Below are 13,622 nucleotides of genomic sequence, written 5' to 3'. Positions count from 1 at the left end.
TTATTGTTGTTACTGTTGTTAGTTGTAGTTGTAGTAGTAGCAATTGTTATTTTATTGTTATTGCTATTGTTGTTGTTCTAGTAGCAGTAGTACCAATATCCAAATGTTGAAGTGTAATAACCTTATAAATAACATAGCACAGTCTATTTATACTCGCATATAGAAAAAAAAGAACACCTCCATTCTATCCAAACTGTTGTCCTGACACCCACGGGAAGGGAGGGGAGGGGAAGGAAACAGGCAAGTGTCAGAGCGATTCTCCACACACGTTTTTTCCCACTACAAACTATCGATAATGAGAGGAAAAGTAGAGGGCGAGAAAAAAGATAAAAAATACATATAATGAGAGTAGACAGGGGAGAATTGCTTTCCCCTTCACTAATATTAAAGGATATGGGTGATTGAGGGGAAATATGGGGAGGACATGAAGGGCAGGTGACGAGGAACGAGAGAGGGCGGATGGATGAAACAAATGAAGCTAAAGTGAAGGAGGGAGAGGACCAGGGAGAGGGAGGTAGTGATGGAAAAAGGAGGGAGGGGAACAACTGGAGGGGTGGAAGAAGGGAGGAACAGCAGGGAACATTAAACAGCTGCTGGGGAATATTTCTGTCCGTCTTTACAATCTGTGGGAAAGACGCGGGTGAGTGGGAAAAGATGTGTGAGGGAGAACGTCAATACAGTGCCGCTCTTTCCCTCATTTTGACAGGCACGAGGAATGCAGGCACGAAACGGCTTTCACTGTGTGGGACTACTGGTGTTGTATGTATCAGAGTGAATGGGTACCTTTCCTCTAGCTACTCAAAATATTATTACAGAAGAGTGATACTGGTAATATTTGTTGTAATTTCTACTACTACTACCTCTTCTACTACTACTACTACTACTACCACTACTACCACTATTACTACAACTAGCTATGTTTATTGCATTATACGAAAAGTTATATGAAGCGCATCACGAATAACCTCCCTCGCATGAGCCATTGATCTAAGCTATGCAAACACAGCTATTTATTTTCCTCCCTCTATTGACGCCATAACTTATCCACGGCGCAGGGCCAGACGCAGCAGGGTGGCGCCTTGACCCAAGCTGGTCTTTATTGCTATTGCCGCTATGGGGGTGTTAGAGAGTGTGTTGTTTATGTTGCCGCTGTTATAACACCCAGAGAACCATTGCTACTATTACTGCTGCTGTTGCTGCTGTTGTTTTTTGTTGTTACTATCACTATTACTACTACTACTACTACTACTACTACTACCACTACAACACTACTACTACTACTACAACTACTACTATTATTACTACTACTGCTACTACCACTACTACTACTACTACTACTACTATTACTACTACTACTACTACTACTACTACTACTACTACTACTACTACTACTACTACTACTGATACAACACCTGGACACCCCCCCTTGGCCCGGGCTTTCCTTCCCTCCCTCTCTCCCTGTGAGTGAGTGTGTGAGAAAATGAATAAATGAATGAATGAAGGAAGGAAGGAAGGAAAGAAGGAAGGAAATAAGAGGAGAATTAAGAACGGAGTCATGAGGGAGCCTTGGAATTAAGTAAGACAAGTTTAATGATGATGGTATGTGAAAATAGATAAGTAAGTTTCATACAGGGACTGCCATGTGTGGCTTTGACGGCTTCTTGCAGATTATCTTAATTTCTTATGTTCATATGTAACAACATCAACAACAACAAAAACAACAAAAAGCAACAACAACAACCACACACTAGGTACCACCAAACACTGAATCCCAAACAGTAAACAAAGAAAATACATAAGCAAACATTCCCACGGCATGGAAAAAAAAAAAGAAATCAATAACGCGTAGGCAAATACCCTTATGTGTAGCGGACGCAAATTACACGCACACACAAACACACGTTCACACACAGGCATTCATACACGAGGCAACAATAAGGGAATGAAAGGCACGCCGTTACAGGCCGAATAATGGATCAGAGAGAGAGAGAGAGAGAGAGAGAGAGAGAGAGAGAGAGAGAGAGAGAGAGAGAGAGAGAGAGACCCATATGTGATAATTAATACTCGCTTTTGTTTGTATAGAAGATGGGGGAGAGATACGTGATGGAAGGAGAAAGGGAGAGAGAAAGAGAGAGAGATGATTAGGTGGAGAGGAGAACGAGGGGGTGGGAAGATGGATCAGGAAGAAGGTGAGGAAGGAGATAGAGGCAGAAAGGTGACGTAAAATAATAATAATAAAAAAAAAAAAAAACAGATTAATTACAGATAAATTAGGCAAACAGTAGAAATTGTTAAGACCTCAAACGTAACAAATATAATAAGATAGAAAACCAGACACATCAATAACATAAAATGATAACGAAAGAAAGGCAAATTAAAAACAAAAAAAAAAAAACGAAAGTACTGCACAAGTCTAAGGTAGGAAATATTACAAACATTCCCCGTAGACTTTGTTCCATCTCCTTCTGCAGGTGCGTATCTGGGTGACGAGTGGGAGGGAGGAAGGAGAGGAGAGGTAAGGGCAAGAACTACTGAAGGTGGGTGAAGAGAGTGGTCACCTAGGCTTGTATACCGTTTTGGGTGACAGGACTATATGTGTGTGTGTGTGTGTGTGTGTGTGTGTGTGTGTGTGTGTGAAGTGTTTCGCAACATTATGTATTTTAAACTAACATACGAGTGTCACAGTACGGTACCTGTATACTGATGGCTATATTGGTACACGATTGACCTAAGCGTGTGTTGCAAAAATGACTGTCCTTCTCTTTCCTTTCCTTTCCACCGACGATAAAGAAAGGATTAAAAAGAACAGAGAGAAAGGAGCACACAGATATATATGGACAACAAAAGACAAACAGAGACTGAAGGTAAACTGGAATGCTGAATGACAATGAAAAAGAGAAAAGAAAAAAAGAAAAGATACATCACAGAGTTCGATAAACATTCCGAAGAAAAAAAAATAAGAGAAAGGAATGAAAAAGAGAGGACGGAGCGTATGAGCCTTAGATGAAAGGAGAAGAGGAGGAGGAGGAGGAGGAGGAGGAGGGAGGGTCGGAGTCTGTCGGTTACCACCTGTTGTATGACTAGCGACCAACCACTCCACCATAACCACCTCTGATCCCCCTGTCCCTCCTCCCTTTCCAGTTCATCCGTCCATTCTGCTCTCTCTCTCTCTCTCTCTCTCTCTCTCTCTCTCTCTCTCTCTCTCTCTCTCTAGTCCTTCTACTACAGCTTCTTTTCTTTTCTTTAGTATTCTCTCTCTCTCTCTCTCTCTCTCTCTCTCTCTAGTCCTTCTACTACAGCTTCTTTCCTTTTCTTTAGTATTCTCTCTCTCTCTCTCTCTCTCTCTCTCTCTCTCTCTCTCTCTCTCTCTCTCTCTCTCTCTCTCTCTCTCTCTCTCTCTCCCCTTCCACCTTTTTATACTATACAATCCTTCTTCCTCATTTAGTCCCGAGGCTCAATTACATTTCTTCCCGCGCGCTCAACGTCTTCATGACTGTCATCTGGACCTGCACTGTCAACATACGTCTCGCCAGATTGCAGTCAGCGCGCGCCTAATTTTCGTCCTCGAGTTGTTTGGCGGGTCAGGAGCACGTCCATTACGGTCCTTGACTCACCGCAGGCAAAGGCCGTAGGGTAGGGCAAGTGAGTGGAGTGGAGGGAGCGACTGGGACTGGGAGGGTGAGGAGAAGGAGGGAGGTGGAGGAGGAGGAAGAGCAAGAGAAGCAGGAAGTATAACGGATCTTGGAAGAGAATCACCAGCTGGGTCGAATCACTTCTCACATCTTAATAGAGGTTAACTTTACTTGGGAGGCGAGCAGGAGTAACACCACCTCTCCCCGCTGCTAATGACGCCAAAGCACAGTGTTTCTTTCGCCTTGTTCCCTGTTGTGAGCAGCGACGACACGACCCGCTGGCGACCACTAATGTATGTGAGTCACTGTCGGCCTTTGCGGGGGCGTTACCTATAAACTCATGAGCCTTCTATTTCCTTAGGTTTCCCTCCTGTAGGTCCCGGTGTCCCCTGCTATAAGTGTGGTGGGTGAAGGCAGGAGGGGCTGGCTCAAGGCTGGCTGGCGGGCTGCTGATCATCCAGGACGTGGGTTTAACGTCTTCGCGGCCACACGTTTTTTCCCTCTCGCAATGGGAACGAAATAATTATGACGGTAATGGCGACCTCAGAGTACGAAGAAAAAGAGGACGAGGAGGACGAGGGGGAGGCGGACACGAAGGAGACGGAGGAGGAGGAGGAAAGGGAGCAAGAGAAATAGAAATAGGAGGACAATTTACAAGAAAAAAAAAAAAGGGCGAAAGATGACGTTTTAATGGAAGACGAGAGAGAAGATAAAACAAGAAAAGTAGGAAAAAAGAAAAGGATGTTTTTAAAGGGTGAAGAGAAGGAGGAGGAGGAGGAGGAGGAGGAGGAAGATTACAAAGGTACAACCACCTGTTACACCTTATCAGTAATGCTGCTGACGAGGGTACGGAAGGTTCACAGTGGCGGCGAGGAACACAAAAGAGGAGTCCCAAGAGCCCTATTTCCCTTTTTTAGCTCCGAACTACCCTTCCCCACCCATCCACACTTGCCTCTCCTCGCCGCCCGCCCTCACTGCCCTCCAGCCCGCCCGTGCGAGGAGGTGGGAGGGCGGATACGGGCGTGTGGGCGACGGTCCTCATCTCCGGGTAATATTCACGGTAGAATAACAATTGATGAAAGAAGGTGGGCGGGAAGGGCGTAGAAATGGAATAGCGAGCAAGGGAGAGATTAGGAGTCAGAAGAGGAAAGTAGGGAGCGAGGGACCAGACAAAGGGAGGTAAATATGAGGCCATAATGAAGAAAGTGTAAATATAAGATAGAAAGAAAGGAGAACCAAAACGAGGAGAGGTACGAAAAAGAAAAGGAGAAGCACCGGAGTTATGGAGACGAAGTTGGGGAAGCACCAAAGGAAGAAAGAACATGAAGCAGTAAAGCAGGAGATAAGCGTGAGGGAAGTGAGAATGTAGTAAGGTAGGTGAGCTGAGTAGCAGGAGGGAGTGGCAAGGAGAGGGAAGCGGAGTGGGCAGGGTCCATCGATGCACCCCAGCAGTAAGTTACCTGGCGGGCGGCCGCACCTGAGCCGCCGAGAGGCCCCCGGGACATACCCTGCGGTATTCCCGTATTAGGTAAACAACTCCTGCCCGACCCTTCGTGCCTCCCACCTCTTCCACCTCCCTCCACCTTGCCTCTCCTCGCCTCCTCTGCCTACGGCACTACGCAACGCCCAGCGCATCCTTCCATGGCGAGACCCTTCATGCCCATAGTACAGTAGATTCGGTAATTATTCCTTTCTGACTTGTGTTTTTCTACGTCTGGCACCGAGTGGGTGAGTGCACGTGTCTGCCGCTGGTATCGCGCGACGACTTTTAGCAAAGCTGTTTTATGCTGCTCATTATCGCAGATAATCATCTATACCGACTGTACTCGACGCGAAACAAGTATCATGTGCATAATCAAGTGTATTTAACGGGCCATGCGATAGATTCCTTTGCTAAATAATTGCTATAACATGTTGCCCGCGGCGGGAACAAGTCCACATTCCAGAGTCACCGCAATGCCTCTCCGCCAGGCTCCTCCCACCCGTTCCTCTCATTGGCCAGCGCCTCATCTCTCCAGTTTCTCATTGGCCATTGGCTTCAAAATTTGAGTTCTCATTGGTCGCTGTGTATCCTTGGACACGGCACGGAGAAGGAATACAAAACCCTGCACCGTGATTTCAGTTCTCCACAGCCTACCTGACCGCGACGCGAGACGGACGTGTTCAGTGAGCGTCCTGCTAGTAAACCTTTACAACTCCTACATCTCTCGCCGCCCTCACCCTGCACCATGAAGGCCCAGGTGTGTGACTCCCCGGTGACCAACATCCCCGCCATCAGGAGCGGAAAGGTCTCCAAGAGCCGCGAGGAAGACTTCGAGATCTCCCTTTACCTGGACAAGCTGAGGCACCTGTTGCCCGCCAGCCCCAGCGCCTCGCCACCCACCGCCTCCAGAAAGCACGACAAGAAGCTCAACAGACTGGAGGTGATCGAGAATGTGATCCAATACATCAGCGAGCTGCAGGAAGTGCTCCAAATCGACGTGCACGCCCGCGAGATGGACCTGCTTGAGTACGAGACGAGCAGCATCACCCTGGCGGCGTGAGGAAGCTGCCCAAGCAGAGGTGAGAGTCGCCTCGGCCTGCACCTCGCCCGCCACGCACGCACGCACGCACACCGCCCTTGTGGTCCTCCCGCACCTGTTCCACGACCTCGCTCGCCTCACCATCGGAGAGAGCGGGCGGGAGAAGGGGCCTCGCCAACCACGACTGTAGGACACCAGGAAGATAGCAATTACCTGGCGAGTACCTGCGGGGCCACTCAAGCGAAACAGACCCCGACCCGACAACCACCACCTGTTGCAAATTTGAAGTATATCAATCGGTTCTCCGGTGGTGCGTGTGCGTGTGCGTGTGTGCATGTGACTTGACAAACTAGCGGCCGAGGGCAGCGTCCCGCTTGGTGAACTCCTGTGACAAAGTTCCTAGAAAAGTGACGCCAAGTCGCCACTCGAGTTGAGCGGCTTCTAAGATAAAATAATAGACAAGGACAAATATAAATGCAGTGTTTGTCGTGTGTGTGCGCGTGTGTTAGTCTGTTGGTAGAAGAATAATACAGTACAAGAACACTCCTCACCACCCCCACCCCAACATCGCCGCTGCAGAGGCGCCAAGTGTCCTGCAGGGGCGAGACTGACTGTTGTAACTCATGATCTCTAGGAGGCGCTGCTTCATAAACCTACAGTCGCCACCACAGTGTCCTTGCCGGTAAGCACTTGACCACTCGAAATGTTGCCATCACCCGCCAACGTTTCAACATTTCATGCCTGAGTTACTTAGCCTAGAGTTATGTTGCAAAAACTTGATATTACCGTAGGTGAGAGTTGATGCAGTGTACTGACTCCTATGTTCTCTCGCTCTCTCCCTCAGGTTGTGTACTTCGTCCTGAGAGCGACTGACCCTCCATTCATTCCTCACGACGCACCACGTCCCTCACACGCGTCCCCACACACCCGCAGCACACCGTCTTCCTCTCCACCTACATCTGTCACAAAGTCCCTCTCTAAAGTTGCACATCAAGACAGAAGACTGGCTATGGTGCAACTTAGCAGACATCATCGCACCGCTCCACTACAAAGGAGCAGCGTCCTCGCGACGTCACCCCCAGACCCCAGGCGCCCAATCCCCAGAAGGTGACGTCAGACCAAAAGAAACGCGGTCTCTTCGCGATCCGACGGCCCATCACCCACACCCACCATCCTTGGAGATGTTATCGCGAAGGGCGTGACGGGGATCGAGGTCCTGTGGTTCCAGCACAGTGCTTTCGGTCCGAGAGAGAGGAGGGAAGGCAGGGATGCGGGTGCCTCGGAGCAAATCCTTGGTAACCCGAGATGAGAAAAACGCTATCCCTCCTGAGGCCCGGCCAGCCCGCGGTCGCGACAGGTGCACCTCCCCAGCCCGGCCCGCACCCCCCTCCCTTTCTCTCGGCCTCGCTCGCCCGCCGGGGGACCACCCACCCGGCCTGCCTCACTGGCACCGCTGGTAACTGAGACGTGAAGAATTTTCCTCGCCTCGCTGATCCTACAGGCGATTACCAGTGCCCAGCCACTACTTTCAGTCTGGGCCTTTCCACGCCAGAACACGAACAATGCTGTAGATTAAAAAAAATGGATTCGGTGCTACAAATCGCAAGGTGCTTGTTACTCCTTCCCCTCCCCCCTCTCACCCCACCGGCCAGTCACTCAGCCAGGGCTTCCCGTGGCCAGTGCCGGGCCGGCATCCCCTCCTGGGTGTGGGGAATCTAATGGCAGTTCTCCCCAAATGTTTACAAGTATCTCATCAAGCTTCGTAATTACTTTGGTCGCTTATTATTATTTTTATATAGGACATAGTGCTTGGATGTGTGTGTGTGTGTGTGTGTGTGTGTGTGTGTGTGTGTGTGAAATATTCTCATTGCCACATCTTGATTGCTGCAAATGTTAATCATCGCGTGGCGAAGTGTGGGCGCGTGGGACTTGTCTGTGTGTTTCGCCCCAGAGAGCAGCGTCGTCCCTCGTTAGACGCTGGGCGGGGGAGGGAGGGCAGGGGGTTGCCTAATCTTCAGTTCCTCGCTCTGATCCCACCTGCAGATAACACACACACACACACACACACACACACACAAGCAGCCTGAATGACCCTTCGGTACTCCCTCCCTCCCTCCCTCCTCATAACCACAGCTCTTCAGACTCCGTCCACGACAAAGGGAGTGCTTAATGGCGCGCCTTAGAGGTCGTGTAAGAGATCTTGAGGCCTGATTGTTCCCTCCCCTCCACCCCTCGCTCACGTAGGACAACATTCCATCACTGTAAACTTTAAGCTGAGAACACAACAGGTGGGATAGAAAGATTCGAGGTTCTACGTTAGTCTCTCTCTCTCTCTCTCTCTCTCTCTCTCTCTCTCTTCTGTCTCCTCCTTTATCATCTCCACCAGCCAAGGCATCAGTGTCAGGCTGAGCACAGTGGAGGGAAGCACACATCATCACCACCACCATTACTTATCACGATGAATTGTTGTTGTTGTTGTTGGATGATCATGTTTCGCCTGGGTTGTCTTCATCATCATTACTGTTGTTGTTGTTGCTTGTGCTGCTACCGCCCGCTACTATTACCATTACCCCCCCCAACAACACCAACAACAACGACGACATGAGCTGTAACGACTACGGATTTACTAATACGACACTCCGCGTCACTCGTCTCTCATTTTTGTTGTATATCATGTCATGGTAGTGAATCATGGAGCACAGAGAGGAAAGCTACGATGTTCACCCATTTTGCCGATTACAAGGAGAAAATGTTGAGAGAAAACTTAAAAAAAAAAAAAAAGTTAATGATTCTGGTACTATCATATGTGAAAGAGGAATTATCATTACTATTCGTGTCATTATTATTACTATTATTATGATCATGGGGCATTTTGTTATCAAAGTTTTGTGATGTGAAGATTGCTGTGGCAAGTCGTGAGGTTGGGGGGAGGGGGGCGGGTGGGGGTGTTGGGCAAAGTGGTAGCGGGTCTGGAGGCGCCCACACGGTTCACTCAAATTATGTAAACAGTAAAAAAAAAAAAAAGTTAGGTAAAAAAGCCCCAATCAACTGTAAAAAGGGACATAAGAGGATTAAAGACTACTGTTTTGTAAAGGATTGGCTGGTAGGACTTAAGGATCTTTGTTGTATGTTTGTTACCCCGGTGTGGCGCCTCTGGACTTGCTCTCTCATAACTCCTGTGATAGTCCGGCCTCTGTGGTCCGTGCCGGCAACCAATGTATATTTATTGTAATTAAACTTCCTTTTGTAGAAGATATGTTTTATTTTTTCATCTCCAATAATCTTTCTTTTTTTTTTTTACTACAATATTGGCATACTCTCATTTTGACACTCAGCACTTACACTTAATGACATGCGCTTTTACCTTTCATTCTTAAGTAAGTCTTCATATGCAGTGGAATAGTGTAGGTCTCTCTTATCATTACATGCATCACACCTTTCCACATACACTTCGCTAGATTAACTTTTTTTTTTTTCCCTGCTCTATAGCTGAAGCTTTCATCTACTGAGGCATAATGCAGGTTTCTCTTCTTACAACTAGTTACACTTATCACACACCTTGCTCCTCTTTTTTATTGTTACATTTATCACACCTTGTCTCTCAACATGCGTACGCTATTCACATAATTCTCTCTATTTATCTGAAAGTGTAGCATTGTCTCTCCTTCCTGTTACATTTATCAGACAACTTGCCTCTCTTAACCCGCACCGTCCACCTCCTCTTCTTATTGTTGCATTTATCACACCTCGCCTCTCTCAACCAGCACCAGCCAACTCCTGCAGCAAGAAACTGGAGAAGTGAGCAATCCTGATAATGAGCAGTCCCGGCAGCATCTTGGCCTCTTAAATTACAGAGAAGAGAGAGAGAGAGAGAGTTGAGTCCCTTCGTGAATGATACCGTGAGGGGGAAAACAGTAATGTAAACGTGCATGCGAACTCCAACAGGAAATGAAGAGTAAAACAATAAACGATACGCATAAATGCAACAATGAAGGAAGATCACGGGGGGATTCTGATAAAAAAGAATACGAGTTCACGCGTCGATTTGGAGATAATGAGGCGGTAAGGAGAAAATACAGCGGCAGAAATCCTGCGTACCTGTGTCACAACTAAATTTGGGGAGTAAAAAAAAATCAAAATGAAGGGTTGGAACTCAGTGTAAAAGCCGCCTGAAGGAACAGGAAGACAACACTTACGATGAACCACACATAAACTATAACAAGGGAGTAATGCTGAATAAAAACCGCACATAAACAAGAAAGATAGACAGGAATTCAAGCACAGGTTTCACGAAAGACGCCACAAGGAAGGGAAATAAACAGTTGAGATGAATTGCAGATAAAGTACACTGAAAATAATAGTGAGCATTACCTGCAAACAAACAACAACAACAGAATCGAGGTATAAACAAGTAAGAGCTTCGTAAAAACACCCAGAAAGAAAAGGAGGATAGTTACAATGAAGAACAAATAAAAAACAAAGAAAACTATACTGAAAAACACACAGAAAACCACAACACATCCATAAACAAACACACAACCTTCATTATTTATTGAATTAATGTTAACTACAACTCCATATTAACGAAAGAGACAGACAAACGACAGAAGGGAAAGACACCAACTGTCCTTTCCCTCCTCCCTTAGTGACAGTCTATATCTGGCCTCTCTAATCTCCCTAAGCAGAAAATATACAGCGTGCGCGTTGAAAGACGATGACGGGCACTGTCACACTGATGCAAATGGTGATGCCTGACAAGTATTCCTCATCCCGCACACCTTGTTTGTCCACCTCATCTGTCTGGCCATCTATCTATCTCCCTATCTATGTATCTATCTACATATCTATTTAGCCTTCCATCATCGTGTATGAGAGAGAGAGAGAGAGAGAGAGAGAGAGCACACACACACACACACACACACACACACACACACACGCGAAAACACAGGCTGGAAACAACCCAGAAATGCTTATCCTATTAACAGTAAACACCCAAGACAGAATAGAGCTAAATTTGAGGATATTCAGGACAGAGATAATACCGTAGACTCTCGGACGCTAACAAAACAAACAAAGCAGCGAGAGAAGAGACCAACAGTACCTGCATCTCGGGGGATTCGAACTCCGGCGGGGATTAGGACAAGGAACAAAAGAGACAAACTGTAAAAAGTATCCCAGGGGTCTCGTAAATAAGATCCCAAGTGACCGCCAGAGAGAGAGAGAGAGAGAGAGTCGGGTTACAGCCTTATCATTTCAAAAGTGTGTGAATTCTTGCTGTCTACTTCTTCATTATGATTTAGCGCTCCTATATAGAGAGAGGCACGAAGAGGAGGAGGAGGAGGAGGAGGAGGAGGAGGAGGAAAATATGAAAAAAATGAGGATGAGGAAGAGAAGAAGGCTTTTGTGTGCGTTTTGGGAATGATATAAGCACACACACATAAACACACATACACACACACACACACACACACACACACACTTTATAGTCTTTTCTGTTACCAAATTCTTCCGTACGTAATTTCCGTTCCTTTTACCTTGCTGCTTATTTCTCATCTAAAAAACAGAAAATACTATCAAGCTCAACGGAACCTCTGTGTCAATCTGTGTGTGTGTGTGTGTGTGTGTGTGTGTGTGTGTGTGTGTGTGTGTGTGTGTGTGTGTGTGTGTGTGTGTGTGTGTGTGTATGATACAGAAGAAGGGTAACAGAAGTAAGTTCAAGCCACTTAAGTTTTTTTTTTTTTTTTTATCTCTCTCTCTCTCTCTCTCTCTCTCTCTCTCTCTCTCTCTCTCTCTCTCTCTCTCTCTCTCTCTCTCTCTTACACGATATTAAATAATTCTACTAATGTTTTTGTTTACTTGTCACAGTTCAAGATAATGCAATATAACAGCAACAAAAATAACCTTCCTACGTAGAATATTCATTACCATTTAAGAGTGAACCTGATCATTGCTTATCCACCGCTGGGATCAACAGGGCCGGCAAATTTACGTTGAAGTATTTCGATAAGTAAGAATGCTGAATGAAATTGTAAGGTCTGTGAATATTTATGAGTCAGACGTGGAAGTGTATAAGAATAAAAAAAAAGAATTGAGCTCAGTGAATTAATTACAATTCTGCGTCTTGCCTTTTAGATTGTCATTTTTCGTATTCTTATTCCTTTTATCACCTTTGTTGCCGATCCCAGAATTGCTTATACTGTCATGTATGTAGTCTTGGTGGTACCGCTGCTATTAGTAACACCACTATTGTTGCCGCATTATCCCTATTGATCGTGCTACAACAACAACAACAACAACAACAACAACAACAACTATTACTACTACTACTACTACTACTACTATATCCAGCACCACAACCACCACCATAACTACCACAACAAACAACAAACAAACTCCTGAAATTCATATTCCTTCCTTTCATGTTAATTCAATTTCTCGTCACATTCTGCATAAAAAATGAATAAATCTTGCCATTCCTTCCTGCAAAATACATGCTGATAAAAAAAAAAAAGAAACAGAAAATCAAGTTAGAATTCAAATATATCTTGCACTTTTATGACTCGAATTTATGAATTATTCTATACATTTACTGTCTTGAGTACATTTGTTATCTTTTTCATTTTTTTTTTTGTCTACTTCCATTCAGAGGCATTAATTTTTTTTTTATGTCGTTATGTTTTATTTCCCGTTCCAAATGAAGCTAAGAATATGTTGCACCTCTCATTTCCTGGTGCTGAATATTGCTTTACTTGCAGATTGCTTTTATGTTTATCACTATTGCTTTCTTTCTTGGTGTGCGGGCTGTGTGTGTGTGCGTGTGTGTGTGTGTGTGTGTGTGTGTGTGTGTGTGTGTGTGTGTGTGTGTGTGTGTGTGTGTGTGTGTGTGTGTGTGTGTGTTTGCCCTCTCAAGGTAAACATGTCTCACATATATTCCATACACAAGATTTCCTTAAAAATACACACCCGTTACGATATAATAGGTTAAGTTAGGTTAGGTTTTCGGGAGTTTGTGATAGAGGAATTGCTGATGAATGTATGAAATTTACATGGAAGAATCTTTGTGGGTGGAATTAACGTGTGTTGAGTTTATATGTTTGTTTGTGTGTGTGTGTGTGTGTGTGTGTGTGTGTGTGTGTGTGTGTGTCGCAATACACACACACACACACACACACACACACACACACACACACACACACACACACACACACACACACACACACGTCAACAGCCCTCAGGTGGAAAGGACCAAAGTGGTGGTGACGAGAGACAAGACGAGACCTGCTGACAAGCCCACCACCACCAACACACCACCTGCACGGACTGGAAACGACTCACCCAACCCGGTAAATAAGCAGTAAATTGACGGATACACTTTTATGAAAAAAATAAATAAATAAAAATAATAATAATAATAATAATAATAATAATAATAATAATACAACTCCCTTTACTTCACCTCACCTCACCT

The 13,622-nt window shown here is 45.7% G+C and overlaps 1 protein-coding gene and 1 long non-coding RNA gene across 6 annotated transcripts in view; one reads left to right on the top strand and one right to left on the bottom strand.

Moving 5' to 3' along the window:
* The first annotated feature begins 5,633 nt into the window (after positions 1-5,633).
* On the top strand, positions 5,634-9,406 carry LOC135105944 (uncharacterized). The gene is made up of 2 exons (XM_064014673.1): positions 5,634-6,836; positions 6,999-9,406. Exon 1 carries the CDS (start codon positions 5,861-5,863, stop codon positions 6,173-6,175), a length of 315 nt encoding a protein of 104 aa, XP_063870743.1. The 5' UTR covers positions 5,634-5,860; the 3' UTR covers positions 6,176-6,836; positions 6,999-9,406.
* LOC135105945 (uncharacterized) overlaps positions 7,961-13,622 on the bottom strand; it is a 120,278-nt gene continuing 114,616 nt past the window's right edge. For 2 of the 5 annotated variants that reach the window (XR_010271063.1, XR_010271066.1), the window contains one exon: positions 7,961-9,996. This is a non-coding gene — a long non-coding RNA (uncharacterized LOC135105945). The remainder of the gene's footprint in view (positions 9,997-13,622) is intronic. The other 3 variants (XR_010271064.1, XR_010271068.1, XR_010271065.1) reach the window with 2 other exon arrangements.

The sequence above is a fragment of the Scylla paramamosain genome, chromosome 12 (assembly GCF_035594125.1).
Source record: "Scylla paramamosain isolate STU-SP2022 chromosome 12, ASM3559412v1, whole genome shotgun sequence".
Taxonomy (NCBI): Eukaryota; Metazoa; Arthropoda; class Malacostraca; order Decapoda; family Portunidae; genus Scylla; species Scylla paramamosain.
Note: the sequence above shows the minus strand (reverse complement) of the source record. Positions and strands in the feature narration are given on the sequence as shown.

Excerpts from the sequence above, each read along its gene's own strand:
- LOC135105944 (XM_064014673.1), top strand. The coding sequence starts at position 5,861 with ATGAAGGCCCAGGTGTGTGACTCCCCGGTGACCAACATCCCCGCCATC.